The following is a 13150-nucleotide window of genomic DNA, read 5'->3' as shown; positions in this document are numbered from 1 at the left end:
GAATCATCAGATGGGGCTGCTTTGAAAGCAAGATTAACAGGACATGCTGACAGTGTGGATGTGGAACAAGACAGAGGAGACAAAGATGCACCAAGGGCTTTCTGCCTGAGGAATTAGAAAGATAGAGTTGCTTTAATGAAATGAGGAAGCCTGCAGAAGGTGTGGGTCTGGGAGAAAAGACCAGGAGCTCAATTTTAACCCATCTGGAATTAGTTTCTGCACATAGAATGGGGTATAGGGGATGACATCAGGTTGTAAGGGCACTCATGGCTTGCCGAGGCTGACTTGTCACTACGGACGGAAGTTTGTTGAGAACCAAACTCTCATCTCTGTCGTCCTCATTACACCTCTTTCCTCGGGCTGCCATAACGAAGTACCACAAACTGGGTGTGTTCAAACAGCAGAAATCTATTCTCTCTCAGTTCTGGAAGCCAGAAGCCTCAGATCAAGGCGGTTCCTCCATGAGGCCCTGAGGCAGAAATCACCCCGTGCCTCCTTCCTAGATTTGGTGGCTCCCCAGGTATCCTTTTTGTGAGTTAGCTTGTAGCCACATCACTCCATCTCTGCCTTCGTCAGCACATGGCGTTCTCCCTGTGTGTCCCTGCGTCTCTAATCTTCCCCTCCATAGAAGGACACCAGGCATTGGATTGAGTGCCCACCCTAATCCAAAATGACGCATCTTTTTTTTTTTTTTAACTTTTTACTTTGAAAAAAAAAAAGATAGATCAACAGGAAGTTGCAAAGATAAAGCAAAGAGGTCTGGTGTACTCTTTCCCCTTTCCCCTAGGACGGTTACATCTTACATAATTTCAGCGCAGTATCAAACCCAGCAACGTGACATTCGTACGATGTGTGTGTATCACTTGATGTCATTTTATGACATGTCTAGTTGTATGTAACCACCACCACAGTCCAGAAACAGGATAATTCCTTTACCATCAAGATCTCACTGTACGTTCATGTATGACTGAAGCATTGTGCGCTACACTGGAAATTGACACAACGTTGTAAACTGACTATAACTCAATAAAATTAAAAAAAAAAAAGATCTGCCTTTATGTCACATTCATTCTTCTTTCTCCCACCATCCCTCACCCCAGGCAAGCCAGCAATCTGCTCTCTATTGCTGTAATTTTGCCATTTCAAGAATGTTCTGTAAAAAGAGTCACATGCTATGATCAAATCAAAAGCGGTTGACACTGGCTTTTTTCACTCAGCAGAGAGCACTTCAGACTCATCCACATTGTTACATGGACCGATCTTTTGTTTCTTTTTATTGCTGCGTGGTATCCACGACATGGGTGTATCACAAGTTGTTCAGCCCACTGAGGGACATGTGGGGGGACCTTCAGAGTCACATTTTGAGTCACCTACTGGGGGGCATGTTGGTTGTTTCCAGTTCTTAGTTATTACATAATACAAAGCTGTTATGAATAATTATGTACAGGTTTTGCGTGAACATCATTGTTCATTTTTTGAGGATGAATACCCCAGAATTCAACAGCTGGTGTATTTTGTTTAGTTTGTCAAGACACTAACAAACTCTTTTCCAGAGTGGCTGTCCTACTTTACATTTCTGCTAGTGATGTGTGGATAATTGAGGTTCACTGCATCTTCCCCAAAGCTTCAGTGATCTCACTTGAACTTGATTACATCTGCAAGGACCCTATTCCCAGGTGAGGTCACATTTGTGGGGAATAGGAGTTGGAATTTGAATGTATCTTTTCGAGGGACACAATTCGACCCCTAACACCTGTCTTCACTTCCTTGGGTCATGGTGGGAATGACTTCAGAGTTTTGCTTTATGAGAAGAGCCTTGCGTCGGATCAGAGGTTCCATGCATTGTTGGGTTTTGCCCCCAGAGACGGGTGAGAAAGATTATGCCTTTTGGAGAGACATTACTGAGTTTTTCTGACCTCTACTCAGACCTCCAAAATTTCAAAGATTTGGTAATAATGAATATTCTCAAGGGGTCTCATGTGTTGTCTCCCAATCCTTTTTTTTTTTTTTTTCTGTGACTGTCCTTTCCCTCTTGCTCCAGTACTGACTAGGGAAAGGAAGAAAGAGAAGAAAAACTTGATTATAAATTTATTGAAGGAAAGGACACCATCTTTGTTACTTCTCTACCCCTGAAGGGTGAAGGCTGAGAAGGGTGCTCAGTAAATGTTTGTTGGAGGGATGAGTAAGTGAGAGGGAGGGGCCGGGGTGCCTGAGCGGAAGTGGGGGAAGAGAGTCAAGGATGGTTTTATATGTGCCCTCCCCAACCCTGCTTCCCAGACACATAACCTGTCATGCATGGGTCCCAATGCCCGGGCCAGGTTAATTTCATCCTTTGCCCCTTGTTGAAGGCCTGGTCAATTCCATTTCTCCATTTCTCCGTGTGTATGCCCCTGGTTAGCCAGAGGGAGGAGGAGTCTCTGTTTGACCCTCTATTCTGTGTAGCATCGTAAGCACTAGAAGACAGAATTGTGTAGGTGTCAAAAAAGCAGACTTAGGCAGGTCGGGATTTGATCCTGGGCCCACCACTTACCAGCTGTGTGGCCTTGGCCTCCTCTTAGCCTCTCTGATCTGTAAATTGGGTGGAGGATATTTCTTTATGTGAGCTTATCTTGAAATAGAAAACGCAAACAAGAAAGTGTACTGAGCATAATTAGACAGCTCAATACATTTTCACAAAGTGGCACACTCATTACATAACCAGAACCTCAGAAGTGTGCTAGGCACCACCTCACCCCCACCGCAGCCAAAAATAACTTCTATCCCAGTTTCTAATTGTATATTTCCTGGTTTTGAGCTTCATATGTATGAAAATAATCGGAGATATCTTTCGTGCTCGGTTCCTTTTGCTTTTTGTCATGTTGATGACATTCATCTGTGCTCTTGGGTAGAGCTGTGGTTTATAGGTTCTCCTGATGGAACAGTATTCCAATGTGCAAATGTGTTACAGTGTAATGATCCACCCTGCTGTTGGTGGACACTTGGATTGTTCCTAGTTTTTGGCTTTTATAAATGAAGCTGCTCTGAAAATTCTTGCGTAAGTTTTTTCGATGGACAGGGACACAGCCGTTCAGGGGTAGGATTGCTGAGTTATACAGTGTGAACATCTCTCAGCTTTGTAGCCCCTGACCAGCATTTCAATGAACGTTTTTAACCTGGCAGTGCAGTGAGAATTAAATTAGGTTGTGAAAAGAACTCAGTGTGGTCCTTGGCAAATAGGAGGCCCTCACTACGTACGTATTGTGTTTAAAATGGAATGAAGACATCATATAGTCCCTTAAGTTGAAGCACTGTACTGGCCCCAAACACGTCCCTGCTGCTTGTTCACGGCTGTTGTCACTGTTCTGTTCTTTTACACAGTGTTGCAATGAATGACTCTCTTTCTTAGCTGTTCCCTTCTTTTGAAAGATTTGCTTTGGGGTAACTGGATTCAACTGGATCAAAGAATATGTGACCGTAAGAACTGTCACCCTTCAAAGGACTCTGAGGGCTGGCTGAGGGGGGAAATCAAAGAAGCGATTGGCCTGGGAGAGGGGGGTGAAGGTAGGTGCCTTGTGGGTTCCTTGTAGAGGACAGCAGGGCAGGGGAGAACGGAGGAGGAGGATTTTTATAACTGATGGTGTACTTTTTAGCAACTCAGGGTTTGGTTCCTTGGAAGATGAACTAGGTAATTAGAAAAACAACGTATAAGAACCTGAAATGAGGAAGGAGAGAGAAATCACAGGTGCAAAGATTCACTTTATTTATTCACCGCCCCAACATTAGCATGATTAAAGCCAAAGGGGGGAGGGGGAGGGGTGGGGAGAGGGGCTGGTGGATTGTCACAGGGGAGGGTCTCCAGTGGGGAAAGGGCCTGAGGAGGCCCGAGGGAGGGAGCGGGCGGAGGCTGGGGCGGAGCCCCGTGCCGGAGCCCGTGGGCGCTCGCTCAGCAGTGTCTCCGGTCGAAGCTCCTGACCTCGGCGGAGGACAGGGTCCTGTGGGTGACCTCGCAGGCGTAGAGGTTGTGCTGTTGGTACTCCGAGCTGGGCAGCGTCAGGTAGCTGCTGAGGCTGTAGGTGTTGTCCTTGCTGTCCTGGTCCGAGATGCTCGTCTGGACGCCGCTGCTCTGGCTCACCCCGTCCACTCTCCACTTGACGCTGATGTCTTTGGGGTAGAAGTTAGACACCATGCACACGATGGTGGCACTTTCGGTCTCTAACTGTTCTTTAGCCGGTGGGAAGATGGAGGCGGATGGCTTGGCATCAGCCCCTGAGGAAGGAAGCAGGGAGAATGGTGATTAAGTGACAGGGAGGTTCGCCCCTGGGGTGCGGGGTTTGTGGCCCATCCCGGAGCCCGCGGGCAGACGCACAGAGAGCAGCTTGCTTGTTCTATAGGACTGAGGGAGCAACTAGGAAGCGTATTTCTAATCGCCAGGATTTTGAGTTCTTCCCTCTCCCCTGCCCCTTAGGAAAGTTCTAGATTGTTTTATTGGAACTCTTTGCAGCCATTCTGAGGCCTCTTTGTGTGCTTTTCTGAGCTCACCTTTCTTTCCTTCATCTATGGTCCCTGCCTCTGCAATAAACACAGTGCTTCAGGCAAAGAAACAAAGAGCATTTCATCGGGCGCCCTCAGAGTTGAGAAGCAAGAGCAGGTCCTGCACAGATCATTTCCTCCGTGCCTCTCCTAGGACTGTGCAGTGATGGCAGGCTGCCTTTCCCTTCCTGGCCGTCCTTTGGCTGTTTTGGGGCGAGACTCAGCCTGCAGAATGAGCCCCAAGCCCTGAGTCTGTGTCGGGGTCGGGGTCGGCCCCTTCGCCCTCTGTGACCAGGGCAGCAATTCTCCCACGGCTCACAAAGGGAGACCCGGGCCCTGGCATGATGACTGTCACCGTATGGGGAAATATTCAGCCAGACCAGGAGGGGTCAACTGTAATTAGGCCACCTGCCTGAGAGGAACTGGCTAGTGTCACTTGTGACCTTGAGCAGCTGCCAGATGGCCTGCTGGAAATCCCCTTTGTGGGACTTCAGAGCCTCGGTTGGGAGAGCAAGGGTTAAGTAACAAGTCTCCTTTGCTGGGAGAAGTCAGCAGACGGCGAGCAGGTTTTTTATAAAGCTATACACCTTTATAGAGCCATAAACCTCCATGTTAACCAAGCAGTTCAACATAAGCTACTGAATTTTTAATGTTTCCGTATTTTCTTCTCTTTTAACCTTCATTACTATTTTTTTTTCCGAGAGTGTTATAAAATAGCCTTGGCAGCAAAATAATACGAATTCTAGAGGAAAACGAGGGGAAATAATCAAGAAAGATAACTTCTATTTGGGTCATTCCTTGATAGCTTTAAATTTTCTATCCTGCATTAAAATAGTAAACAATGAACATACTGCATATAGAAATTCTTGCCGGACATTAGCTTTTAATATGGTTTAACATTCATTCAAGAGTTTTAGAATAGTTAAAAATACTGAAATAGTTTAAATAGTTTGAAAAGAGTTTTAAAATGGCCCTAAAACAGTCCTGTCAGGCTGTTGCAAACCAAAAATAATCTTTTTTAAGCATCACGTTTGAAATTAGCTGGAATAAACACCAATGGCAATAACAAATCACTCAACTATTTCGGAGGGTGTGCGGTTAAAATACCCAGATTGAAAGTTTCCTATCACAGGATGAAGGACTGCAAAATATATTTACATTAGGTTTTATTAATGGCATCTAAATATGTTTAGATATTTTGTACACCTGAAATATAATCCTACCGAAGCCATTACATTTCTGAAAATTAAAAACATGTTACAAATTTATCTTTTGTTTTTCTATCAGCTAATATACCTTAATGGTATTTACTTTGAACTTAGCAAAAATTAATTGACTAAAAGCTGAGCAGCCAGGCTGCTGGCCTTCAATTAGATTTTTGCTGATGAGGATTTTGCCCTGCAAGAGTTTATATATACATGTATTTCTATATATATTTCTTTCTATACACATATATGCCTTTTGGATTGAGCTTTAAGTACTTAAATAACATTTGATGAGAGGATATCAAAATTATTACATATCACTGAAAACAAAATAGCTTTAAGTTCTTACAGTCCCCTAATGGAAATTTTTATTAAGAGGATATGATAACATGAATTTTATTTATGCAATCTCTTATAAAAATCAAGCTTTTCTGTTTTCCCCATGGTAGCTCCTGTCCATTTCTATTTCCCTTCTGTTAGCGACATTGTTTGAATCACTGTGGCAGGAAGGAGGCCACAGCGCAGTTGAACGGGCGATCGCGGGGCTGCCGCGGCCTTTAGCGGCCAAGGGCGCGACCCCCGGAGCCCTGGGGCCTGGCGGCCAAGGTCGTTCTATTACGAAAAAGACTGCGGTGAGGTCTACATACCCCGCTAGCCTTGCCGCGGCCTCTGGCGGTATAAAAGCACCGCCAAGGAACAACAAGCAAGTAAAAGAACATGCTCATTAAAATATCTCCTATTTTTCTACAAGCCTGTGGCCATTTAAAAATTCAATTATTTTATTTTCTTTCATTTAAACAAATTTTTTTCAAAACTGAGATTTTGGGGGGCAACGATCTTTTCTCCGTTACAAGAAGATCATTTCAAGCTCAGTCTAATAATAGAAATTGGATTAAAAAAAGAGATCTCTGTCAAGATCATTCCTAGTTTAGACTCAAATAGAAATTAGACTTTTAAAAAAGGAGCTATCTGTCAAGAATCTGTGTAGATTTTCTGAATAGTGACAATTGATCACATTTTAGACTAAAAATGACATTGCTGCTGATTTTCAATTAAGCGGCATCTTTTACACAAAAGCTATACTTTTCCAACTTCTGATTTTTTAGTGCATCCTACTGATTCTATTGTTACCTTATAAAATAATAACAGAAGACAGAAAACAGACTAAGAAATACATTTGTCTTCTTTTCTGTACTATACTTACAAGCAAAAATCAATACAATATTTGGCCAAGCTCAGTAAAAATTAATTCACTTTTGATCTTTAGAGCTGCAAGGATTCCTTTTTCATCTACACTAATTTTTTTTCCTTTGAATCATTCAATTTGGATGACATTAATCTTTTTGTCTGCAAATCCAGTTTTGGAGCTGAGTTTAACTTATTAAGCTGATAATAAATCTGAAATGCTTCATTCATCCATCTCCACAAAAACTCATACTGAAGCCTCTAAAAGCCAACACTGGCATTTAGACCCAAATTTCAGAAGGTGGTAGAAAAAAATTACTTACATTTAATCTCCAGATGTGTCCCCTTGCCAAAGGTGATCCACTGTATTAACTTAACTACTTGCCTCTCAGCAGAAACCTCTTTTTGCTGCTTACCTCATTAGATTGTCAGATACAGAGAAAATCTGGCGGTTTAGATGCCATGTCAACTAACTAGCTCTTTGCTCCTCCTTGAGACAAATGGATGTTCTGTCCCGTACTCATCTGATTTTCAGACGAGTCCCATTCTCTCCAGAATCGACCTTAACTCATATCACAAACATAAAACCCCTCAAATTTCACAACTCTATAAGAAAAAGGAGTAGAAAAGTGCACTTACGTTTGAGTTCCAGCTTGGTCCCCTGGCCGAACGTAACCCACAGTGAGGGCTCTAATACACTCCCCTCGACAAAAACCTCCTTGAGAAGCCAATTACATAAGAAAGGCTAATTTGGAGAAAAATCTGGCTATTTCTTCCTTTTTGTCTCCATACCTTATGCTCCTCGCAAACTCGACAATTTGTTTGCTCAGCTTAAAAACTGGCTCTTTTCTGGTTTTCTGCCATGTACTTTTGGGTCACCGGGCATGGCTTATTTAACCAAAATGCCATAAACTTGCACAAATGATACAATAGGACAAAAAACTTCACAAATTATTGCATGAAGATGTACTTACGTTTGATCTCCAGTTTGGTCCCTGAGCCAAAATTGAACCACAGTGATTCACCCTTAACTCCCATGCCTATAAAAATCTACCTTGAATAGGAAGCAAGCCATCTCCCCCAATTTAGTGATTTTAATCTGGAAATCTTAAAAATTAGTCATCAGCTAGCCTTCCATGGAACAATTTTTCCCTCCTTAGCACCTGATCTGGGAATGGAATTTGCTTTATCCCTGACACCTAATTAATGAAAACATGCAAAAAAGAGCAAAAAGCAAGCCAAGTAGACAGAAACAGCAAAGAATCAGCTGAAAAAAGTACTCACGTTTGATTTCCAGCCTGGTCCCACTGCCGAAACTATACACACTACAGTTCCTCTTAACCTCTCTCCTGTACAAAAACCGGTTCCCTTCCTGACCATCGATCAAAGCTCTGTTCAGAACATAGGCTTTGCTCCCCAGGCAATTTCTGAAAAACTATCACTCTGACCAATTATTCTCACCCAACGCCTGGCTCTTGTTCGTCACAGAAAATGTGCTACCAGCTCTCCAGTTGGGCTACAGACTTAGCTCTAGCTTTGCCCTGGAGGATGTCAGTCCGGGTTCAAAGAGTCAGCTTGTGGATCACATCAGAGACACAGGGACCATGAGACACAGGCAACAGAGCAAGGAAAGTTTGGATTTTACTCACGTTTGATTTCCAGCTTGGTTCCCTGGCCTAACGTCCTCCACAGTGATGGCTCTCTGTTGACTGGCTGTGCAAAAACTCGTCTCACCCAAGGGGAACAGAGCCTCGGGTCAGCTACTGAAGCTTAACTCCCTTTTCAAGCAGGTGTGGAAGCCCTGGGCCTTCTCTGACAGACAATGTTTGTCTTCTTAGGCAAAACCTAAAATCCTAAAAGATGATTTATTTATGCCTATGGTCTGATGGTCCCCCCCACTTTTTTTTTTTTTCAGGCAATCTACCACATCTGGACAGCTGCTTTTTATTTACTTAGTTTTTGGAAAGTAGGTTGAATGTAAATTACACAGAAAGACAAGAACATGAAAAAAATTTTGCAAATTATCATGATAATAACCCTGAACCTCATTCGGTGTCATTAGAGGAAACCTTAGCTTCTCTGAGTTAGTAATCAGTAAAGAACGTTTTCCTATTTGAGCCTCGCTTTGTCACAATGTTGTTTCACAAAAAGATAGACTAAATGTGTATCCAATCAAGGCCCATGTCTGACTTTGAAATCTACTGCGGAATGAAGCTATCACTGACGTGTGAAACAAAACCAAAGACCAACAGAGAAGAAAAGCAGACTTGACTTGGTTGGTTGTCTGTGGTCACAGGACAGGTACCCCCCAGGGGTACCCACCGTGTCTCATTGAACTGAACCGGGTGCATGAAGTTTTTGGAGCTGCCAGGGAATCACTGTGTGCCTTGGTGTTTCCATAGTAACCCCATCAAGGACATTGAAGACCTCATTCTGCTGTGAGTCCAGCTTCATTTATTGAAGTTCTGTTTGCCTCTTAACCTTCCATCCTCACCTCAGCATCCGTTGTTCCCACCACCCGAAAACCCTTACAGTCCTTCACCTTTTACAAAACTCTCCATCTGCTTGGAAACACCTTTGCTCACCTGGATTAACTTGTGAACAACTAATTGTTTTTCAGGACTCAACTCAAGAGAGACCTTTTTGTGGATCGTCCCCCAGCAAGTGACATTGTGTTGAGTACAGAGGCAGGTCACTGGGCCTAGAACACCTAATTGCTCTTCTCTGCTTTAAGATTCTTGTTACGCTCCTGGACTGTAAGCTGTTTGATGTTTCATTGTCTTATATTTGGAAGACCCAGGCCAGGTTCTTAACTTGGCAAATGCTCAGCAAACATTTGCTGGAAAAAAGAAAAAAAAAAAGCCCCAACAGCAAATAATTGAAAATCAATAATAGATCGGAGCTGATAAAGGGCGGATGCTGACTGCTGTGATAGTGAGGTTTACAAGAGAAACTGTGATTATAATTCCGAAGATTAGAGTCGGCCTGGAGAGCTTTGCTAGTTGCCTCGAATAGCAAAGTCAGCAGTGGGTCTCACCCGAAGATGAGGAAAGCGAGACATCAATTTGGAGGTAGAGAGAAGAGGGTGGAAATTAAGTGTGCAAAATAGTTGCCCGAGGACACAGTCAACATGAATAGTAAAGAGGATAGAAAGTGGCTTTCTCTGCAGAGATGCAAGCAACACCAATTGTAATAGTTGAAATTTATTGAGCATTTACAAAGGGCCAGACATTGTACATGGATCGCTATTGAATTATCCCCCCAAATCTAGGAACTGGAAGCTAATATTATCCTTTATTTTGTAGATGAGGAACCTTGAGTGCAGAAAGGTTAAGTCACTTGCTCATGGCGGAGAGTGGTAGGGCTGGGATTTGAACTCAGGGCTCAAGCACTTAATTGCACCGTTCTGTAGACCAGACTCTGGGGGTGAAGTCCCCCAGGGGAAGCAGTACACATGGTAGGAAGCACCGGGGTGAGGGGAGAAAAAGGAAACTCCTTAGACTGTCCTAGGGTTGGAAATGAGTAGAAAAGTAGGCTCAAATGTATACACAAGACTGCTCATTAAAGTGTCGCTTAAAAGGTAAAAAAATAGAAAAATAACTGAAATCTTCATCATAAACTAATTATCATAGACAGAGCTTTGCAATGGAGCACAAGGCAGCCAATAAGAAGATGGAGTGGGTTTCTCTATAGTCACATGGAAGGTGATTGTTAAGATACAGGCTGAGTGGCATATATTGTATGATGTTATGAATCCATTTTAATTGAATATATATGGATGTAAATACAGGCTAATGGTTGAAGGAAGTACGACAAACTGTGCTCAGCGGTTATCTCCTGAAGACAATTACAGAGGCGTGTTGTTGTGGAAGAAAAAGGAACGATGCCTTGTTCCCTTCCTACTGTTCTGTATATTGTAGCTTAGATTTTTAAGGTTACGTGAGTACATTCATTTTGTGGTTTTCAGAAACAATAAGGCTGTACCAATTCTGATAAAAAATAAACACTGATATTGCCTAATAGAATTCTCAATATTCATGAGCAATGTATAAATACAATTTTAAATGATGTATACATATGCTTACGTTTTCTTTGGTGTGACCGTACAAAGGATGTATGCTCCTAAGTGAGTAAACTGGACATTGGAGAGCACAAGTAAATGACTATTTTAAAGTAGTATTTGCTACTGCTTTAAATAAAAGATGATTATCAGAAGATCACACACAGTAGGATCATAAGGGATGGTTGCTGTGATGTTTGCTGTAACATAACACAGTCACAAAGCGGTGGTTGAGACATCCTTTGCCCTCAGATACAATGAACAACATACATATTAAGGATCTCTGCACTCAGGGTTCCTCATCTACAAACTCATCACTGAAGCAGCTTCCCATGTGGCCTCTGGCAAAGTTAGATCTTTGAATAAATTCTAAACTGCTTGTGGGGGAGAGAGAGAGAGAAAGAGATAGGAGGAGAGAGAGAGAGTGGGAGAGAGAGAGAGACAAAGTGCACATCTATAAGTCATCCTGAAAGCGATTGATATGCAATCTTATCAATGTTCCTTAGGTCTAACATTTCAAGAAGCATCATTTTTGCTTTTTATTTGACATAATTAATCAGCATATTTGAGAGGTTAGCCTCCCACCATTAACATACAGTAAATCACCCAGCGTGTCAAGGATGCAATGGCCCAATGTGGCTCTTGGCAAGGTTTGAAGAATAGGGGTTTCCCTACCTGGATCCCGAACATTTGCATATTCTCATCCATCCTGAAGTCTGTGGTTCAGTATTTTTTCCAGCTCATCAGTCACAGTGGAGTCCAAGGCAGGTGATTCTTTTGATTTCAGCTTGATTCCCCCATTAGGATCATTTCATTCATCATTTGTCCTTGACTTAAGCTGAAATCCCACAAGAGGAAGAGGAAATTCTGGAGTCTACACTCAGTGGTGCTCAGAACCTGATCAATTGCTGGTCTTCGGGCCGAGTGCCACAAAAGGACATCTGTCCTGATCCCGAGGGGCAAGGCTGGCCCCACTGGCCCGGAAGGATGGAGATGGAGAGGGTCACTTGAGAATACTCACTGCTTCTTTGCTGCTTTGAAGCTGTGTCTGTCTGTACTCATCTCTCAAAAAGAGGTACTGGGAGAAGCCAAGTCCTTTGGCCGACCACGTGCAAATATGAGAGCCGTAAACATGACCCAAGATTCTGGTCCCGTTCTGGAAAATGTAGACATTCATCTTGTTGCCAAGAAGACATTAAGGCTACAGGTACTTTTGACTTTCTAGAGTGAATGGAAAGACAGCAGCCAAGTGCCAGGGCTTATGAACCCTTGGAGAGCCTCAGCCAACGAGATTTGCATGTTGAGTGTTGTGGTTTCCAGCTGGCTTTAAACAAGCAATGATCTCTTCGAGCTCTGCCTTGGAGTTCCTCAGCCCCCTGTATGTCTGCTTGGCATCCAGCCCTGTGTCCTCTCTCATCCTACTGCAGAGAAGCCCCTCGTGGACAACGACTGTGATTGGACTGGCCCTGCAGCAGACGTGGAGTCCATGAATTCAGGCTTGGTTCGCCACACTTTTTGCCTCTGTTGTCAAAATCCTCTGGTCCTTTATGGACACTCTCCTCTGCTTCCTGCTGGCTCAGGGCCCAGCACTGAGTGCCCCTTCCCACGCCTCTGACCACCGGTACACAGCCCCCCATCCTGCCCCCGACCCCGGTCTTGCTCATCTTGGGTAAGGGACCTGGGCTCTGGTTCTTTCCTGCCCGCTGCCCGACATTGTCTCACACCCTCAATAGGAGGATCCTGATCCCATCTCGGAAGGATTTCAATCTTTCTGCTTTCTAGTTCCACCAGCTCTTCTGTTCAGCTCCGAGGGTCAGTTAAGCTCATCATTACTCAGCCTAGTTATTTTGCTGCTATTGTCTCTGCCCTGTTCTTCCCGTCCTTGTGTGCTTATTTCTTGGAAACAGTCTTCTTAAAAACCTTTTCCCCCCATTTTAGATCTTACTATTTGTGTTTTTTAAAAAGGGGGTATTGTGATTGATTGTGTGTGTAACCCATCATCTTATTTCATTCTTTTCATGGTTGAGTAATATTCCATTGTATATTTATACCAAATCTTTTTTATCCAGTCATCTGTCGATAGACATTCAGGTTATTTCCAGATCTTGGCTGTTGTGAATAGTGCTGCTATGAACGCTAGGGGGCATGTGTCTTTTTGGATTATAGTTGTCTCCAGATATATGCCCAGGAG

The 13150-nt window shown here is 43.4% G+C and overlaps 1 gene segment (V, D, J or C); it reads right to left on the bottom strand.

Moving 5' to 3' along the window:
* Nucleotides 1-3715: 3715 nt before the first annotated feature.
* LOC105072264 (immunoglobulin kappa variable 2D-26-like) overlaps nt 3716-13150 on the bottom strand; it is an 80177-nt gene continuing 70742 nt past the window's right edge. Inside the window, 2 exon segments of the V gene segment in view lie at nt 3716-4245; nt 8549-8584. Of these exon segments, the coding sequence occupies nt 3923-4245; nt 8549-8584 (359 nt within the window).

Source organism: Camelus bactrianus, chromosome 28 (assembly GCF_048773025.1).
Source record: "Camelus bactrianus isolate YW-2024 breed Bactrian camel chromosome 28, ASM4877302v1, whole genome shotgun sequence".
Taxonomy (NCBI): Eukaryota; Metazoa; Chordata; class Mammalia; order Artiodactyla; family Camelidae; genus Camelus; species Camelus bactrianus.
Note: the sequence above shows the minus strand (reverse complement) of the source record. Positions and strands in the feature narration are given on the sequence as shown.